The 19,894-nt window shown below is 45.6% G+C and overlaps 2 protein-coding genes across 6 annotated transcripts in view; both read right to left on the bottom strand.

The window, feature by feature from the left end:
- rasgrp3 (RAS guanyl releasing protein 3 (calcium and DAG-regulated)) overlaps positions 1 to 6,035 on the bottom strand; it is a 29,363-nt gene extending 23,328 nt beyond the window's left edge. The window contains exon 1 of the mRNA XM_084470984.1: positions 5,993 to 6,035. The gene's annotated coding sequence lies outside the window, so the exon portion shown is untranslated. The remainder of the gene's footprint in view (positions 1 to 5,992) is intronic.
- Positions 6,036 to 9,103: 3,068 nt separating this feature from the next.
- Positions 9,104 to 19,894, bottom strand: part of ltbp1 (latent transforming growth factor beta binding protein 1) — a 70,735-nt gene continuing 59,944 nt past the window's right edge. For all 5 annotated transcript variants that reach the window (XM_084470838.1, XM_084470839.1, XM_084470840.1 and 2 more), the window contains 9 exons: positions 19,473 to 19,610; positions 18,660 to 18,827; positions 17,850 to 17,939; positions 16,836 to 16,964; positions 15,111 to 15,251; positions 14,450 to 14,641; positions 12,457 to 12,678; positions 11,527 to 11,676; positions 9,104 to 11,142 (listed from right to left, as the gene is read on the bottom strand). In XM_084470838.1, the coding sequence (XP_084326964.1) occupies positions 10,925 to 11,142; positions 11,527 to 11,676; positions 12,457 to 12,678; positions 14,450 to 14,641; positions 15,111 to 15,251; positions 16,836 to 16,964; positions 17,850 to 17,939; positions 18,660 to 18,827; positions 19,473 to 19,610 (1,448 nt within the window). In that variant the 3' untranslated portion in view covers positions 9,104 to 10,924. The remainder of the gene's footprint in view (positions 11,143 to 11,526; positions 11,677 to 12,456; positions 12,679 to 14,449; positions 14,642 to 15,110; positions 15,252 to 16,835; positions 16,965 to 17,849; positions 17,940 to 18,659; positions 18,828 to 19,472; positions 19,611 to 19,894) is intronic.

Raw genomic sequence — 19,894 nt, 5'->3', positions numbered from 1 at the left:
CATTCTCATAGGTCAGAGGTTGAGGCCTTAAAATCCCTAAAACGCTGGTTAAAACATACAAACTAGTTAAATCTGACTGTAGCAGGTTTAATTATAAACTATTTTACTGTATGTGTACTTGAGTGTATGTACATTCACTTTTATATTGAAAAGCTATTATTTACTATATTGCATATTACATATTTTATGTAATGTTTTAAAAATCAAAACTCTTACAGCCAGACAGAGTTTGTGGAGCGTCCTTATGATATTTTACTGGTCTAGTGAAGGAAAGGGTGGACTTCTGGACTCCCTGCTCTGCTAAATATAGACACATATTAAACTAATGAAGACAAACACACGCGGTCCTCACACCGTTTACCAACCTCCATCGTAAACCACACCCGTGGGTGTTAACTAACCCAACTGACCCCCAATCAAAGAATGCTTAAAAGCCAACACACAACTACAATTTCACTTACAGACCGTCCATAACACCTACACCATCCCCACAAACCCCAGCTAAACAATCACAGCCAACCTTACCTAAGGTAGGACGATTTTAAGGGCCAGATGTCCCCAGACCCACATCAACAATGGAGTGCACCTCAGTCCGAGGTCCACCGAGTCCACAGGAAGATCCTCTGTCCAAACCACTCTACTTCTTCTTTGTGCTGGCTTTTGTTTTTAAAAAACAGTCCATTTCTAGCTCTGCTGTGGAACGTGGCTGTTTTTTTTCTTTTGTGTTCTTCTGTTCCTCTGTTCTTTTGTTTCAATTGTAGATCTTTTTACCTTTGTCCCCCCCCCAAAAATCGTAATGTTGACTCCTCAGGATTCAAAACTAGCTCAAAACTAGAGCTAGAATCTGTTGTGTAGCCGTTAAAGCTAGCAGTAGAAGCCAGTGAGTAACGGTTACAACTAGCAGTAGAATCCAGTGTGTAGTTCTTGTTTGTCCCAAAGGCAAAGTAGACTTCCTCCAATTCTTTCCCAACTTAGTTTTCCTGCCCGGGCTCAGGGCTTCCCTGGGCCGGGCTAAATATAGGGACACACAAGGTAGAGTTGAACAGAGACGGGCAGGAAATGTGTGACAATACATTTGTTTTTGCTCAGGCCTTGTTTGTTTTTGTGTATCTTCCCTTGTCTCGAACGACAGCAGGAACGAAGCCTTGCGTCATGTTGTTGGTTTCACTGTGGAGGTCTTGAAGTCAAGTTAAGAGTTAAGTTTAGAGGGGCACCGATGGCACAGTCCTAAGGGAGTCTGCAGTGGTCTACACTTTTTCTCATGGAAGTATCAGTGAAAATGTTCAAGCAGCAGACAACATACAAATGTATCTAAACGTAATGGCTGAAACACGGCTTTGGAGGCATTGTACCCGCCATAGAAGTAGTATCACCTGTCATATGTCTTCATGTCTTCGTCAATAAAGACATATCTTTCCCTATGTATTATATAAGGAAAGAAAGAAAATGTACTTGTTTTAAAATTGAGCAGGTTTATAATTAAACTTGCTCAAGTCGTTCTGTTTTGTGTTCTCTATTCCTTAGTGACCTTTGTTGATACACAACAAGTTGATATCTGGGGAAATTCCCCAAAATCTTTATCCCATCCTGGGAGCAGAAATTCAGAATATCAAAGATCAGATTCGAAACCTATCATTGTTGCTGTGTGTGTGTGTGTGTGTGTGTGTGTGTGTGTGTGTGTGTGTGTGTGTGTGTGTGTGTGTGTGTGTGTGTGTGCTCATATACGTGCACATTCTTTCTTTTGTTCTTTTGTGTGTTTGTGTGTGTGTGTGTGTATGTGTGACCCATCCTACATCCAGCTCCAGTGACGTCACACACATTGTTTTGTCTCCTCTGGTTTCTAAAAACAACCTGAACACACACAAATGTGTGTGTGTGTGTGTGTGTGTGTGTGTGTGTGTGTATGTGTGTGTGTGTGTGTGTGTGAGAGCAACACATCGCTAGAGGAACAGACCCAGCTAATGAACACACACATACAGACACAAGCACACACACAAACACGTGTAGAAGTATGTTATGATGCTAAAGTCGCCACCGCAGGACTTGATGAGCCGACCAAAATATTCAACATTTGTGACGGTTTCACCTCCTTTTTTTAGACTACAGTTTTATGGGCTTGTTGTGACTTTATGGACTGGACCATTAAGAGAGACAGGCATGCAGAGAGAGACAAGACAGTGAAGAGAGACAGGACAGTGAAGAGAGACAGGACAGTGAAGAGAGACAGGATAGTGAAGAGAGACAGGATAATGAATAGAGCGACAGGAAAGTGAAGAGAGACAGGACAGTGAAGAGAAAGACAGGAAAGTGAAGAAAGAGACAATACAGTGAAGAGAGGCAGGACAGTGAACAGAGAGACAGTACAGTGTAGAGAGACAGGACAGTGAAGAGAAAGACAGAAAAGTGAAGAAAGAGACAATACAGTGAAGAGAGACAGGACAGTGAACAGAGAGACAGTACAGTGTAGAGAGACAGGACAGTGAAGACAGACAGTACAGTGTAGAGAGACAGGACAGTGAGGAGAGAGGATTCTAGGACCATACACAAAGCATATGCTACAAGCGTATTGGCTAGCCCGCGGTTAGTGCAGTACCAGGTGGAGCTACCGAGATAGGTGGTCGGCCCACGCATGTGTGTACCATCAGAGCACTAGGAGTCACACGGTAGTCGCAATCTCGCACATTTTCGCCCTCGCACGGATGGATACACATTTCCCCGTATCTCTGTCTTAGTTTTACTGTGAGGTGCACCAGTGGTGAGATGAACCTAGTCAGTTACCATCATATTTGTCAGATAAACATTGTGTTACTCCTGAACGGGTTCTACCTACTGATTTGGTTTATTTGTCAATGAAAACAAAATAATTGTGTCTATTAAATAATGCAGCGGTGAGATGTTATAGGACATTCTTGACTCAGTATGATAGTCACATGTATCAGTATTATGTAATTATATTTCAGATCCTGATTCAAGGCAGAAATGTGTGTGCCTGACAACAACACACTTAAACCTGAATAATATAGAGACACAGCAATGAATAAGTGTTAGAATATAATGCAGTTTAACAATACATAGAATCACCGTCAGGGACGTTATAGGACAATATTGTATGGGTACTACCCATACAATAATATTGTATGGGTAGCGTAAAGGCCTTTAGGCGGTGGCAAGAGGGAGAGGCTACTGAATAAGTGCTTTTGGATGTAATGTGGATGACACACCAAGGTGAGAGAGAGAGAGAGAGAGACTGATGCGTTTGGGGGTTTTATCACTACTGTATTACACTAGGACACACACACACATACATACACACCAACAACCATATACTGTATATACACACAGCAACACACAGAGACCTACACCTGCATGAACACATATCAAAACACCACACACACACACACACATACACACACAAAAGGAATGGTAGATGGTATTAACAGTGTCAAAAGGAGAATCTGATGGAAAGTCGTTCCCAACCCAGACTTTAAATATCAGTAACAAGAGAACCTTATATGAAGAGGAACAGTGTGATGTCATCAGTGTGGGTCTGAAGACAGCAGGGGTGTGGGCTGGGACATTCCTGAACTGTTTACTGTGTGTGTGTGTGTGTGTGTGTGTGTGTGTGTGTGTGTGTGTCTATTGTCAATCTGTGTATCAGCTTATCTCCACAAACACGGGACAGGTGATGAGGAAGGTCGCTTTGGTTAACAGCATCTGCAAAATGACTAAATGTGCACCTTAAATACTGTACATATCACTTGAAGATTAACAGGTAACTCATGGGAAATGCAGTCTTTATCTCACTTGGATTCTCCTGAACAGATCTACCTGCTCTTCATGCTGACGTCATACAACCTGTCTGCAGTAAACAACACACTGACCTCTTCATCTCAGACATCAACAGACACACACACACACACACACACACACACACACACACACAAACCCACACACACACACACAAACACTCAAAATATACACACACACATGCATATGCACAGAGACCTACGCACGACCACTGAGTGACACACACTGACTCTAAAAATAGCCTGAGAGTTAACTGGAAACAGAAGCTGTGGTGGAGTGAGCTCCGTAACAATGTCTAGAGGGAGAAAGAGGGAAGTAAGAGAAAGAGAAAGAGAGATCAGGGTGAGAAAGGAAGGGTTAATGTTATGAGTGAATTACTCATAACATTTATGGAATTAGGGAGTCTCCATGCATGCATGAGAGCATGCATGTGAATGTGCATGTATCAGAGAGAGAGAGAGGGAGGGAGGGAGAGAGAGGCAAAAAGGGTGGACTCGTGAAATAATTGACCGATGACGGCTGTTGCACTAGAGGGGTTGAACTGGTAGAGGAGTTTCTGACTAAAAGGCACAATAAACAAAGCGCCTTAAAATAGTACCTTTAGGTCTCTCATAGTAATACTAACAAATAGAAGTTCAGATAATGTCATTAAGCAGAGCCTTCTCTCAGGGATGCCAACAGGTAGACTGTGGACATCGGTGTTGGAACCCAGAATATTCAGCTGGAGGTCCAACACCATAACCACTAAACTATCCTGCCCATAGCACTATTATTAAGACTGACTAGATACAGTAGTAAAATAAGAGTAGTAAGATGAATAAATAGAAACAGTAGAAAAGGAGGAAGAGAACACGTAGAACAACAGAATGAGTGGTGAGGCAGGTGGAGAAAATGATGGAGGGAGAGATGGAGGAATGAAGAGGGAGGGATAGAGGAGTGAGACCGAGAGAGAGGGTAGGGAGACATAGAGAGAGAGGGGGGGGGGGGGGAGCGAGAGAGAGAGACAGAGAGAGAGAGAGAGAACGGAGGGGTACAAGAAACGAGGAGATAAGAACGGCATGTGGCCTTGTGGCTCACGGACCTAGTATGCCATTCTTTCCACTCACTACTCACACACACACACACACACACACACTGCATGAACAAACATTTGCCACACACACCACACACACTACAACAAGTACACGCATACATGCACATATACAAACACCAATCACTAAAAACACGTACATTTATACACAAAGGTGTGTATCAGTTTGACCTAAGACTGAAGGTTGAAAAACATTTTGGTCTCCGAGTACACACAAACACACACACACACACACACACACACACACACACACACTGCATGCAAACACACATTCGTACCCACCCTTTCCACACTGCAAGCAAACACAAGTTTATACACGCGTAAACATACGCTCACACACGCACACAAATTTTAAACATACAAACATGTACACTTGTACACACAGGTGTGTGGCAGCTCAGTTTGACCCAAGACTGAATGTTGACGTAAACACGTCAAACACGTATATGCCGAATAAGGACTAGGACTACACACGCGCACACACACACACACACACACACACACACACACACACACACACACACACACACACACACACACACACACACACACACACACACACACACACACACACACACACCGGGTCTGACAGAAGCATACAGTAAATATGAGTTATCAGATGATACGGACTTCAACCAAAATAACTGGGCTTGGCAGCCTGGCTGGCACTGCTCCAGACATCATAAGTTACACACAGCTCCGATTTATCCGTTGAAGCTGAAAACTAATCCCCAAAGCCCCATAAATAGGCCTACCCAACATAAGTTTAGTCGAAAAGTGAAAACCACTTTGGATAGAAGCATTACTCATCCAACGACAGGTGATCGATCGCCGACTAAAACATCATTAAAGACGGTGCAGCAGCTCTTGCTGAATGGACACATGTCTGTGCAGCTTTATAAAGTCATTTTGTCCAGCTTTTTACAATAAGTCCATTCAGGCCAACTTGTTTACATGGACTGGTGTAAGGATGCGCGGTTTAAAAGTGAATATTCTCCTGGCCACCTGACATATGCCCGCACTATATTCTACGTCGTGATCCATAGTTCAGATTAATTCTTCTCAAATTCTTTAAACAATTGATTAATGACTCACCGAGGCGTTTGGTTTGGAGGCTCCGTTACGTCGGCGGGGAAGCGCACGTCCCGTAGTGGTGAACTCACTGAGATCCGACCAGCCTCTCACGATCAGCTGCTACGGAGAGCCGCGAGACACATGACGAGAGGGAGGGAGGGGGGGGGGGGTGTGTGTGTGTGTGTGTGTGTGTGTGTGTGTGTGTGTGTGTGTGTGTGTGTGTGTGTGTGTGTGTGTGTGTGTGTGTGTGTGTGTGTGTGTGTGTGTGTGTGTGTGTGTGTGTGTGTGTGTGTGTGTGTGTGTGTGTGTGTGTGTGTGTGTGTGTGTGTGTGTGTGTGCGTTTGAGACAAATGAGAGAGAGACACACGTAGCCCACACACACACACACACTGGAGGAGGGAGATACTGGCAGAGAGAGAAAGCATGAGATTGAGAGAGATCGACGGATATTATAATGAGCGACAGATAAACTGAGCGAGAGAAACACAAACAAAAAGAGCGATAGAGAGAGAGAGAGAGTAGCTCTATCTATTTGTTTACCCATCGTGGTTTCCAGACCTGAGCACCCAGTCTGTCTCCCTAGGGTGTCAGCTGCACCTGCTGCTACATTTACCTTCATCATGGTGGACTCACGGTTCTCTCTCTCTCTCTCTCTCTCTCTCTCTCTCTATGGGGAGTACTCTCTCTTTATTTGAGAATAGAAAAAATACATTTAAAAATACCAGTTCCCCCCCTCTCTGTAACTATATGGATTGCACCTCAAAACATCACCTTCCAAACACATTCAAACAACAAAAGACAACAAATATTTTAACATTCGTCACTTTCTCTGTCCTGTAGGCCTATCTCGGTGTCCATTCGTATGTCCTCGTCCATAGTTGTGATTGATCTGATATAGAACACTCCACTCATTCAGTCAGCCCCACAGTTGGATCATCTCTAATAGGATCAGTGCAAGACTATCTGCTGACCCCGCCTGAGGGGAAATCGTTCAAAAGCTTTGAAACGGCGCTGGATTATAATCGTAAAAACAACCACAAAGTCAAAGCTGGGGCAGTCAAGTGACATGTGTACTTCAGTTGCCTCACAAGACGCACTCAAACGATATTCACTCATCCAAATAATGCAGGCCTACCAACTGTACGAGATGTATTCCTCAGCCGAATCGGGATCATTACAGGGCTTTTGAGTATATTGATGATTGTTGTGCACCTTATGGCTGCAACTAAGGATTTATTTTCATAGTCGACTAGCCTAACGATTTTATTTTATTTTCAATTAATTTATTATAAATTGTGTCTCGAAAATTGTATAAAAACAGAAAATGCAATCCCATGTTACCAGAGGCTAAAAGTGATGCTTTGAATAACCTTGCTATATCTGACAATAAGCCACGATAAACTAAAGTCCTATTCATTGTATAAGTATCCATCAACCAAATATTTGAATTTCCAACGCATCAAGAAGCAAATGTTGGGTATTTGTACATGACAAATGACCTAAACGGTATTAAAAACATGATTAAATGAATGATCTAATTTCCAAAAAAAAAAAGACCAATGGCGTCTAAGCATGTGCGTGCTCGAGTTCAGGGGGCTTCCGTAGCAGAGTCCAGTTGAGTCCAGTCATGTTGAACCGCTGTGATTCTCCTTCCCGTGCTCAGCTCTTCTTTATTGGTCTATTTTAGGGGGACAGTGGAGTGACAGCGTCTCGCTTTTAATCAGCGGCGACCGGTTCGCTCCCAAGCCACGTTCCCTCCCGGCTGACCTCACTGCTGGAATTTAGTGTCGCTAGCACTTTTGTTTGTCTAAAAGCCCGTGGATGTTGGGGTCTGGGGGGTGGGACCCGGGCCCCGCGGTATCTGCCGGTGTCTGTCTGTGGGAACGGGCAGGCTGCTTGGCACGGGGTCCACAACGTGACATTGAACAGAAAGGAAGAGAAGTAGGTTAGGAATGATGCGCACGCACATGCACGCGCGCGGAAGCGCGCGCACGCACACACACACACACACACACACACACACACACACACACACACACACACACACACACACACATTAAGGAGTAAAAATGACCAAAAAGGGCACTGTGTGTGTGTGTGTGTGTGTGTATCGTGTGTGTGTGTGTGTGTGTGTGTGTGTGTGTGTGTGTGTGTGTGTGTGTGTGTGACAGTGAAACAGTACTCTGTGTGTGAGTAGTGAGAGAAATAGCATGCGCTGACGTCAACAAGATTTGTGTGGAGCGAAAAAGAGACGACAACAAGGTCAAGCACAGGGGGGCGGGGGGTAGGTGTGTGAAGGTGTGAATGTGTGTGTGTGTGTGTGTGTGTGTCTGGGGGGGGGGGGGGGGCATTGTCACCATCTAATAACTCCTGACGGGTTTCTTGGTCAACAATTTCTCTGGCCTACTTTCCCCCTCGAATTGCTCTGTTAATACGGACGACCATAAAGACGAGAACACTATGTACACCGGTGCTTACCTGTCGTCAAAGTGGGTTTATTCTACTGGTCAACTAAACATCGCAAACATGGCACATTCCTGCCTCTGCATGTAAGTCAGTTAATACTCAGTGAATCCCTCAGACCACAAACATTAACATCTTGGCCTGTCCACTTCCCTGATTTACTGCCTGTGTTGGATGTGTGTGTGTATGTGTGCGTGTGCATGTGTGGGATGGGGATTTATGTATTTGGGGGGCGTGTGTGTGTGGTGTTGTGGGTGCGGGGCCGGGCTAAAACAGATGTGTGTATGTGCGTGTTTGGAACGGATGTGTTGTAGGTGTGTTTGGGATGGGTGTGTGTGTCTATGCAATAGTGTGTGTGCATGGTATGGGGCTGTGTGTGTATGCAATGGTGTGTGTGTGATGTGGGTGTGAAGGTGGTTACTTCACCTCTGCTGTCGTTGCAGTCTAACATTAAGTGTGATAGTCATCCAGGACATTTTTCTTTGCAGCAGCATCGACCTCAAGAAAGTGTTTCCAAACCTTGGGTCAGGAGGCCATCTGATTTGCATATGTGGTAACAAAGATTGTGACTGAAGAGATAGATATTTAATGATACATTTTTGATTTTAAAAGGTTTTGAAAGCGCACATAAAGGTAAACTGAAAAACTTTTTTTTTCGTCATCATGAAAAACTCTTTTTTTTCGTCGTCATGAAAAAACACATAAGAGGTAACAATCATTTTTTATCGGTCGCCATGAAAAAACACATAAAGGGTAACTGTTGTTTTTTATCGGTCGTCATGAAAAACTTGTTTTTTTTCGTCATGAAAAAACACATTGGATTGACCAAGAATTTACCAAGAGGCAACAATTTTTCCCAGCATTCAAAACAGATTGTTTGGTTGATTCAATACATGGTTCAGATGGTATAAAGGATATTATAAACATAGAATGAATTTATTAAAAATAGACATGATGAAAACATTAAATATGCAACATTCAATACAAATTTTGTGTTGAAGGTGGCATGCTAGGAAGACATTTTGAATAACAAAAGACTATGACTGACTAGAAGTCATTATAAATATCACGTGTTGGTGATTTATTATTCAAGAGGTTTAATATACATTGTAATATTTGAATAATCATACAAGAGCCATTTATTTATGAACAAATTACAAATTCAGTTTTCTCTATCACACTTTGGGCCTTAATTGCCTAGCAGCCATCTTGACTCTACATGCTAGCTGGTTGGGAGAAATTAATGTGGAATTCTGCATTCAGTTTCCCCAACCAGCTAGCGTTTGGAGCCAAGATTGAACAAAGATGGCCGCTGGGGAATGAGGCCCATTCTGTTTAAATGTACAATAGTTTCTCTCTCTCTCTCCCACCGCTGGCCCCAATAGCAGCTTTGCAACCTGGCAAGACTTTGCAGTACAACGTAGAAACAAGACTTTGCAGTACAACGTAGAAACGTAGAAACAAGACTGTGCAGTACAACGTAGAAACAAGATGAGTGATTCCCAGAAAAACAAGCCCCTAAAAAACAGTGAGGAAACACAGCAGGTACTTTACTGCTCCACAGGAGATGCGGGAAAACAAACTGATAAAAAGAGGACAACAAAAGAAGGGAAAGACCAGAAGAGGTGTGGCAGTCAGAAAGAAAGATAATAATAAACAACCAAATATAAAACATGTCATCGTCGAATGGCCTGGACACAAAGCTGTTGCGTTTTTCTCTCTTTGTCCATTTATATGGCAATTTCAAAATAAAAGTCCTCCCCTAAAAAGTGTTTATTTTCCAAAGAATGTAGGCCTATACAGTTTCTGTAAAACGTAAAAAGATAACGCTGACGCCTCAGTGTGAAAAAAATTTAAACTCCATTTAAAATAAACTATAAAATATTAACGTGACGACAAACAGGCGGGGGAGAGGGGGGCTTAAGCACCTGCCTCATGTAATTAAATATCCACACATTATTATTATTAATATAATTATTTTTACTGGGAAGAAAATATATTGTAATCCCCCAGTGAGTCCATAGGGTTTGTCGATGCGTTTAAAAAAGAGCAAAACGCCTATCCCCCCTCCCTCCCTCCCACCCTACCATCCAAGAGCATAAACACACAAACAAACACACTTTTAACACGCACGTAAAGTTCCTTCTACAACAAGATAAAAAATAAACTTAAGGCACAGAAAACAATAACAACAGCAAAACAACAACACATACATTTTATACAATGCTGCATATTTCTCCCGACAAAGGCACCCCCACGTAGAAGGTTAAGGTGAATCTTCATCTCAAGTAAAATAAATTTCTTTGCTGTTTATTTCATTTAGTGTGTATTTTATACAGTGCAGATTATATGGGCTTTGATTAAATAAGTGTGTGTTTATTGGCGTTGCTTCTGTGAGTGTGTGTGTGTGTGTGTGTGTGTGTGTGTGGCGGCGGTACTGTTTATTGTTTTTTTGCTTTGTATTTGTCGCCCCCTTGTGTCCATTTACGCTCATTGCCGGCCTCTGCTTAACGCGGCTGTTGGCGTGGCCGTTGATGTGACCGTTGCCGTGGCGGGGTCTTTGGCGCCACGCGCCACACAGTAGTTCGGCCTCTCGGAGGGCGAGAAGCCCGGCAGACACACACACCTGTAGGACCCCGGGGTGTTGATACACTTGGCGTTTTTACACAGAGACATGCGGCGGTTGAGCTCCGAGCACTCGTTCACATCTGGGGAAATTGATACAAACAGATCCAGAGACAATCCATCAATACAGAGCCTGAGAAAAAGTTAGTACATTTCATGAAATTTCAAAATAAATGAGGGAATTTATGAACAGAGGTCAGATAAAGGAAATGCGGTAGCGACTTGATCAACTGACAAAAAACAAGAGGATAAAGTTGTATTTAAACTACTAAAACACAAACAGAGTGTTCATGGACATGTTGAGGTCATTTGACAACATTTTATTAAAACCCTGAATCAGTTTTTGTTTTTATGTGATTCACCCCTCTACTATCCGTGCACGGTACCTTCCTGTACTGTAGTACATCCCGCGATAACTATTCAAACCATACTACTTCCTGCATCCTACCCATAATGCAGCAGCTTACCAATGCAGGCCATGCGTGACATGTCCAGGGTGTAGCCGTCGAAGCAGTCGCAGGTGTAGCCCTCCTGCACGCGCACGCAGCGGCCGTTCTCACAGCCGTTCAGGATCCCACACTCCTCCGCACGCAGGCCCTCAAACGCATCGTACGGGTCTACGGAGGGGTGGAGGAGGAGGAGGAGGAGGAGGTGAGGGAAGGACTGGAGTGGGATCACCCTTCTGTCTTTCTGATGAGACGTTAAGACCTTGAGGTGTCTTGGCCCAATTATTCCTAACCTGGCTCTTGTACCAACATGGCCACCTCATAATCCCCTGGCCTCTAATGGATAGGTGAACCCCCCACCTCTCCACTGTGACCGCCCATGTGTGGCTTTCACAGTGGAGAATTTGATAGGTGTATAAGGGTTTGGACCACCTCGTGAAGACACCGCATTCACCACCAGATGGCAGCAAAGCACTTTCATACGGGACAGACAGGATGCCAGAAACCCATTTTACACACAAACACAGACCCGCAAAACACACACACACACACACACACACACACACACACACACACACACACACACACACACACACACACACACACACACACACACACACACACAGCCTATATAGATTTTGGATGTCAGTTGTTATTTCTGAACTAACAAAAGATCCCTTAACTTCCCCCAAGTTGAACAGTAAAGTCACTAACTGTTGGATAAAGCGAGGGTGTCCCCGCGTGGCAGATGTGTAGAGTGTGAAATCCACCAAGCCCACCCTGAGGGGGGTCTTAACGACGATCAACACAAATCTAGACCTGCGAGGGTGCGACGCTGTCAACCAATCTTCCCCGGACTGCTTCTTCAAACCTCACAACATTCCCGTGACAGGGAGTGGTGTGGAAACAAACTAAACACCCTGGAGGACGAAACCGGCCAACGGCACTCACCCTCCTCATCCTCGCTGTGGTACAGGGGCAGCAGGGCCTGGTCCTGCTCGGGCTGGGGGGCGTAGTAGAGCCGCGAGGAGGGGTAGTCCTCCTGCGACGCCGCCTCCTCCTCCTCCTCCGGCCGGGGCTGGTAGGAGTGCACGGGCCCCGACACCAGGGCATCCCGCCCGTACGGCCGGCGTCCCCCACTGAGGGGGAGGTTACACATGGAGGCGTAGTCCTCTGAGGAGGGGAGGGAGGGAGGGGATGGGAAATAGGATGAATTTGATTAATCCGTCGGCCCATAGGCTGAGAGAAGGACATGAGTTTTCTCAAAGTATATAGTTGGTCTACCGAAACACAAACTCTGTTACATCCTGGGATCTGACCCCCAACTTCCAAGAGAGAGGAGACGAGAGAGAGGATAGAGATAAAGAGAGAGAGCAAGTGAGTGGAGAGAGTGAGAGAGAGTGAGAGAGAGAAATAGAGCGAGAGATAGAGCAAGAGAGAGAGCAAGAGCAAGAGAAAAGAGAGACAAAGAGAAAGAGAGAGGTGGAACAAAACAGCAAATCTAGAATATTTAAATATTCAAATATATTAAGACATCCTGATCTGCCCTCCCCGGGTTAATAAAGTCTTATCCTATCTAATCTAACTGACTCTGAGACAGACGAGGAAAGGAGGGAGAGAGATTGAATACCCTTTGGATACGCTGTGAAGAGTTAATGCTTTAAGTTGAGACAGGACGAAGGGATACAAGCAGAGAGAAAAGTGCAACAATTTGTCCGTTCTGAGACGCTACAAAGACTTTGAATGTCAAGGCAAAGCCAGAGCAGAGCTAAACGATCGTCAGGACATGACCTCATTGTGGCTTAATGAGGGGATGATGGTTTCGTCCAAATGCCAGCAGTGTTAGACAGGATTTAAACTAATGAAACACTGGCCGGATTTAAACTAATGAAATGCTGCTGCCTCCAGTCATGTGCAGGAGCGGATAGTTTGGCTAGCAAGAAGCTTCACCTTAAGAAAGGTGGATGTTGCAACTGCACTTGTTCGATAAAGCAGAGGCTCAAGATGGTACTGGAGGGTTAGGCCCCAGAGTTCCTAACAACATAACCGGATGTTAGCCGTGTAGCCTGTTTACTAAAGAGCCACTATCAGGTTAGCCTCCCAAAGTTACACCGTGTGCGGTGGAAGATGCAGTGAATCAAAGTATGTTCATGCTAGCGCAAGAGTGGAGGTTGAGTGTGGAGCGCGTTGAGCCGGGAGGCCGATTAGGCGGAGCCTTGTGGCAGGAGGTAAAGCTGTTAGATCCCTGGATCCTCCTAGCTAAGTGTCGAGGTGTCTCTGTGCAGGACACCTCAGCCTAGTTGCTGCTGATGAGCGGGATGTTCCCTTGCATGGTGGACAGCGTCGTCGGTGTGTGAAAGTGTGTATGACTATGGATGGATAATTGTTATGGCACTTTGAGTTGCCACCGGTCTGAAAATGACTAATAATAAATAATGAAGGCAGTCCATTGATCCTTTGCCATAACCTTCCCGATATTAATCAACCAGGGATGCCAAACTGCAAAATGCTCCTTGCAGGACCATACCGGTCTGTGATCAAACCATCGTAACCATCGCTCCTGGCTTCGCTAAAACACCCGTTATCAATATAATTTATTAGAATGATTTTGTCCACAAACTCTGCAGTGACCGACGCACATTGATTCAAAGCGAAGAAAGTGATATTTTCATTGTTTATACTCATGGCAGGCAGGCTCGCGGCAAATTCTCTTTTTGAAAATCGAAACAACAAATTGAGTTTGACAATTCTATCGGGAACAGATGTTTCAGCGCAGCCAGACGACACGGTTTTCGAAGGTCTGATCGCAGACCGGCTTTGACCTTTTAAGAGAAGCTGCATGCCAGATTACCGCTTTGAGGCCGCCCCCATCTGGAGGTTAACACCGTGTACATCGTAGCAGAGGGCAACCGATAGCAGGTCCCAGCCCGGTTGAAATGTGTACCTGTGTTCTTGGGCGGGCAGAGGGCACAGTCCATGCCCCAGGCGTCTCCGTACAGGCAGCAGCACTCCGTGTAGGTGGTCCTCCTGGTGGGGGAGGGGCCCGTGGAGCCCAGGGGCCGTGTGCACGTCATGGATGATGTCACTTCCTGCCAGCAGATGCCTTGGTAGTCGATCTGCTTGGCCTCGCGGTGCTCTGTGTGTACGCAGACGGGAACATGTCCGTGAGGGCAGGTACGTACACACACACTAACACACACACACACACACACACACACACACAGGCAGATACGTACATACACACACGTACATACACACACACACACACACACACACAGGCAGATACGTACATACACACACACACACACACACACACACACACACGGGCACACGCGTACATACACACATGGGGACATACGTGTACACACACACACACACACACGCACACGTACGTACATACACTATGTAGCAAGTATGTAGTATCTACAGTATGTAGTATGTATGTAGTATCTATGTAGTGTTTGTCTAGTATGTATGTAGTATCTACGTAGTATGTACGTGGTATCTATGCAGTATGTAGTATTTATGTAGTATGTATGTAGTATCTACGTGGTATGTATGTAGTATCTATATATCATGTATGTAGTATCTATGTAGCATCCTACCAGCCACGTCCGGGGGGAAGACACAGTGGTTGCCCTGGGGGTCCAGCACCATGGGGTGTGTGCAGAAACACATGTAGGACCCATCTGTGTTCAGACACTCCCCGTCCTCACACACCGAGTCATCCTCACACTCGTCGATGTCTGGAGGAGGCAGAGGCAGAGGAGGAGGAGGTGGAGGAGTAGAGGAGGTGGAGGAAGAGGAGGAGGAGGAGTAGAGGAGGAGAGGAGGAGGAGGAGGAGGAGTAGAGGAGGAGAGGAGGAGGAGGAGGAGTAGAGGAGGAGAGGAGGAGGAGGAGGAGTAGAGGAGGCGAGGAGGAGGAGGAGAGGAGGAGAGAAGTAGGAGAGGAGGACGAGGAGTAGAGGAGGAGGAGAGGGGATGGAGAGGAGATGAAGAAGATAAGGAGAAGAGGAGATTTGTTAGAAGCACAACAAGAAAAAAAAAGTTGTTTGATAGTAGAGGAACATAAACACATAAACACACATTGACACACACATCAACACAGGCAAAGAGAGACACACGCATACTCTAAATGTAAAATACTTAAATACACAATCCTCTGAAAGAGCTACATTCATTCAGTTGGCTGAAGTTATTACATATCACCTAAATATTGACAAAATAATAATAAAAATTTTCCTCTCACACACGCTAATTTCTTAGACATTTTTTTTTTTTAACCGACCAGCGTATTGCGGCTAAACCTGCTGAAGATAGATTTCAAACACGCCCGGTCTTTAACAGAAATAGAGCTTGAGACATGTCCCTCCTCCCAGCGAAGGAAAACATCTGGACATATGGTCCGGACCGGGGCCAGACCTGGGACGGACCCAATGCGATCCAGCTTTTAATTATACTTTGACCTCTGGAGCCACGCGTATCCCACCTCAAACCCACGAGGGCCGTGCGCAAGAGCCATGTGCGAGAGCTGTGCACAAGAGCAGTTCACGAGAGTTACTTAGGAGCACCAACATCACAGCACCCTGTTACTGCCGACACCCTCCCACCTCCGCCAACAGAAACCTGTGCTCATATGACTGATTCTTTACCCCAACCTGGCAACGTCCCCACACTGTGATTTGTAATCAAGGGCCACTCCAGAAAAAACATGGAAGTGACTTGACGTGGTTGCCAGGTATCCCCAGGCAGAGACAAGCCGACCTCAAGAAATTATTTTGAAATTTCCCCTCGCCGGCTCTGCTGGCGAGCGGTTTGTGGTAAACAGAAAGAACGTAATAGTATTTATAAATCTGGTGTCACGTTGTAACCCGCAGCGACGGAGAAAGCCTTAAGGGTCCAGCTGGGTGCGGGGTCGTCCAGATGGGTCCATGCTCGCTTCGTACATTAAGAGGTTTTAAATACACTCTCATCGGTGATGGAGTGGCGGTGGCCGACCGTTGAGTGTAGCCCGCCCTGAGGTGAATCTCACAGGTCCTACAACCGGCGGTTTTCAGCCTTCAGTTACATGGCATCATGCCCTGCTTGGGTACATGTTGCTCACAGATGGAGCAGAACACCACAATGCCCCGACGTTACCCAGACGCACACTCACACACAGGGGTTAGAGGGGTACATTTACACACTTTACAGACACAAATTCACAGACACACATTGACATACTTTAAAGACTCAGATTTACAAAGTTTTTTTAGAAGGTGAAGGTTATTATAATCTATTGAATCAAAACATAATATGTATCTACATAAAGTCAGAGACCCATGGCTGACCTCTGCACTCCAGCTTGGCCAGGTCGTAGTCCTGTCCCGTCTTGCAGTAACACTCGTAGCTGCCCACGGTGTCCAGGCAGAAGCCCCCCTTACACACCTCCGGGCCGAACAGCGCACACTCGTCTGCGTCTAGACACACACGGGGGAGGAGAGAAGAGTTGCTGGTACACACTGGAGGCCGTTCTACGCGTCATCTTTTACCAATCACTTGTTGTTGAGATGCACTATCTCCATCTCTGAGATGTAACAGTCAAGCACTTGACTATTACCAATACAAAAAAGAGAATTCTACAAGTGCTTTGTCTGCTAAATGTTGCTAAATGTCAGCAGTACAAAGCATATTGAGGTAAAATACACTTGTTTCAAAGACGTACTTTGTCTATCTCTGAAAAGGTTGCTGTTATGCACTCACAAATAATGAGAGAAAGGCCCCATCCCAATACCTCCCCTAACCCTAGACTTTTTCCCTAACCCTATATTTTGCGCGTTCTCGTGTAGGGGTAGGGTGTCCCATTACTGTAGGGAGCAAGGGGGAGTGCTATTTTGCCCTTATAATCAACCCTCAAAACGTAGTGAGGTCCGATGCAGGCTTAAAACGAAGTGGAAGATTTACTATTGAGGGCACTCCAAACCAAGTGGAAGTTTTAAGGGGAGAGAAATGGGACAGGGCCAAAGTCCCACTAGAGTTGCGTTCTGACTCCTATAGCTACTCCAAACTTCTATTTAAACTTGATCGAGCCGCTGTTTAGAAACTTGATGGCATATCACTTGCCTTGTAGTTATTTAGATCGTATGCTTTGGTTGTTTTACGCCTCACTCGTAAGTCCCATTGGACTGAAGTAAACATCTCATAAATAAACTTCAATGTATCTAACACGATTAGAAATTGACTTGTTTTTCTTATAGATCTACATCTAGTCAAAACATTTGGTCATTTAATCTACCCCAAACTTTCAAACACATAAACCAAAATGTCCATTAATATAAATCCAGGAAGTGGGTCTACTATGGTACCTTTATAGGAGTCCGCTGTGGGCTCTCCGAACACCGGCTCTCCGTGTGGAATGACCCCTCGCCCCGACGGGCACAGGTGATTAAACTGGTCTGAGAACAGCAGGGGACAGGTTCATATAGGTTACAATGTGTTTATCAACTGGTTCAACTGGTCTGAGAACAGCAGGGGACAGGTTCATATAGGTTACAATGTGTTTATCAACTGGTTCAACTGGTCTGAGAACAGCAGGGGACAGGTTCATATAGGTTACAATGTGTTTATCAACTGGTTCAACTGGTCTGAGAACAGCAGGGGACAGGTTCATATAGGTTACAATGTGTTTATCAACTGGTTCAACTGGTCTGAGAACAGCAGGGGACAGGTTCATATAGGTTACAATGTGTTTATCAACTGGTTCAACTGGTCTGAGAACAGCAGGGGACAGGTTCATATAGGTTACAATGTGTTTATCAACTGGTTCAACTGGTCTGAGAACAGCAGGGGACAGGTTCATATAGGTTACAATGTGTTGATTAAACAGTTCAACTGGTCTGAGAACAGCAGGGGACAGGTTCATATAGGTTACAACGTGTTGATTAAAACAGTTAAACTGGTCTGAGAACAGCAGGGTACAGGTTCATATAGGATAGATGTGTTTATTAACTGGTAATACTAGTCTGACAGCATAAGGAAGGAGAGACACTGGGTTATATAGATCATATTGAATGTGCTTATTAAGTGGTAAACCTGCTCTGATAAAACTGCTGGTTAAACGGACACAATAGTGTACTGTTGATCCAGCCTCAGTGTCGAGGAAGGCGGCTGCTCACCGGTTCCGTTGACGGGACAGGGGTGGACCTCACAGTTGTCCCCCCAGCCGGCCCCCAGCGTGCAGCAGCACTCCTCCAGGGTCACGTGACTGGTCAGCACGCTCTCACACAGGTTCTCATCGTTCAGGCGGTAGTAGCACTCCTTGCGCTCTACCGTGGGGGTGGGCTCTGGGACCCGGGGGGGAGGGGGACGGGACGAGACGGGACGGCCGGAAGGACATAGAGGAGATGAAGTTTGGTTTTATTCACATACAGGCACACGCAATGAGACAAGTGCATGGACACACACACACACACACACACACACACACACACACACACACACACACAATCAGCGTGTTGACTGTGAGCAGGTGTAAACAGAGGTAAACAGGATTGAGATGAAGACTGTTGAGAAAGTTTAGGACAGGTGCGGACAGGTGACTACAGGTGAATACAGGTGAGGACAGGTGTAGGTAAATACAGGTGAATACAGGTGAATACAGGTGTAGACAGGTGAATACAGGTGAATACAGGTGAATACAGGTGTAGACAGGTAAATACAGGTGTAGACAGGTGAATACAGGTGAATACAGGTGTAGACAGGTGAATACAGGTGTAGACAGGTGAATACAGGTGAATACAGGTGTAGACAGGTGAATACAGGTGTAGACAGGTGAATACAGGTGAATACAGGTGTAGACAGGTGAATACAGGTGAATACAGTTGTAGACAGGTGAATACAGGTGTAGACAGGTGAATACAGGTGTAGACAGGTGAGGACAGGTGTAGACGGGTAAAGGCGGGTAAGGCCAGGTGAGTCAGTGGTCTCACCTGTGGGCAGCGGGCTGCACGTGGCGCTCATGGCGTTGTACTCGTGTCCGTCGGGACAAGTGCAGAGGAAGGTTCCCTCAACGTTCTCGCAGAGCGCCTCTCCGCACACAGCACTGAGCAGCTCACACTCGTTCACATCTGGAGAGAGAGACAGGGAGGGAGGGAGGGAGGGAGGGAGGGAGGATATTGCTAGGGTCATCGTGCCATTGTGTGTCGTTATGAACCTGGATAAGAACAAAGAGGATAGAGAGGAGGAGTGGATGGAGAGGAGGAGAGAAAGAGAGGAGGAGAATGAGAGGAGTAGAGCATAGAGAGGAGTGGATAGAGAGGAGGGGAGAAAGAGAGGAGGAGAAGGAGAGGAGTAGAGCATAGAGAGGAGTGGATAGAGAGGAGGGGAGAAAGAGAGGAGGAGAAGGAGAGGA

This window comes from Micromesistius poutassou, assembly GCF_964030765.1.
Source record: "Micromesistius poutassou genome assembly, chromosome: 7".
Taxonomy (NCBI): Eukaryota; Metazoa; Chordata; class Actinopteri; order Gadiformes; family Gadidae; genus Micromesistius; species Micromesistius poutassou.
The sequence above is the reverse complement of the archived record's forward strand: the minus strand, read 5'-3'. Positions and strand labels throughout refer to the sequence as shown.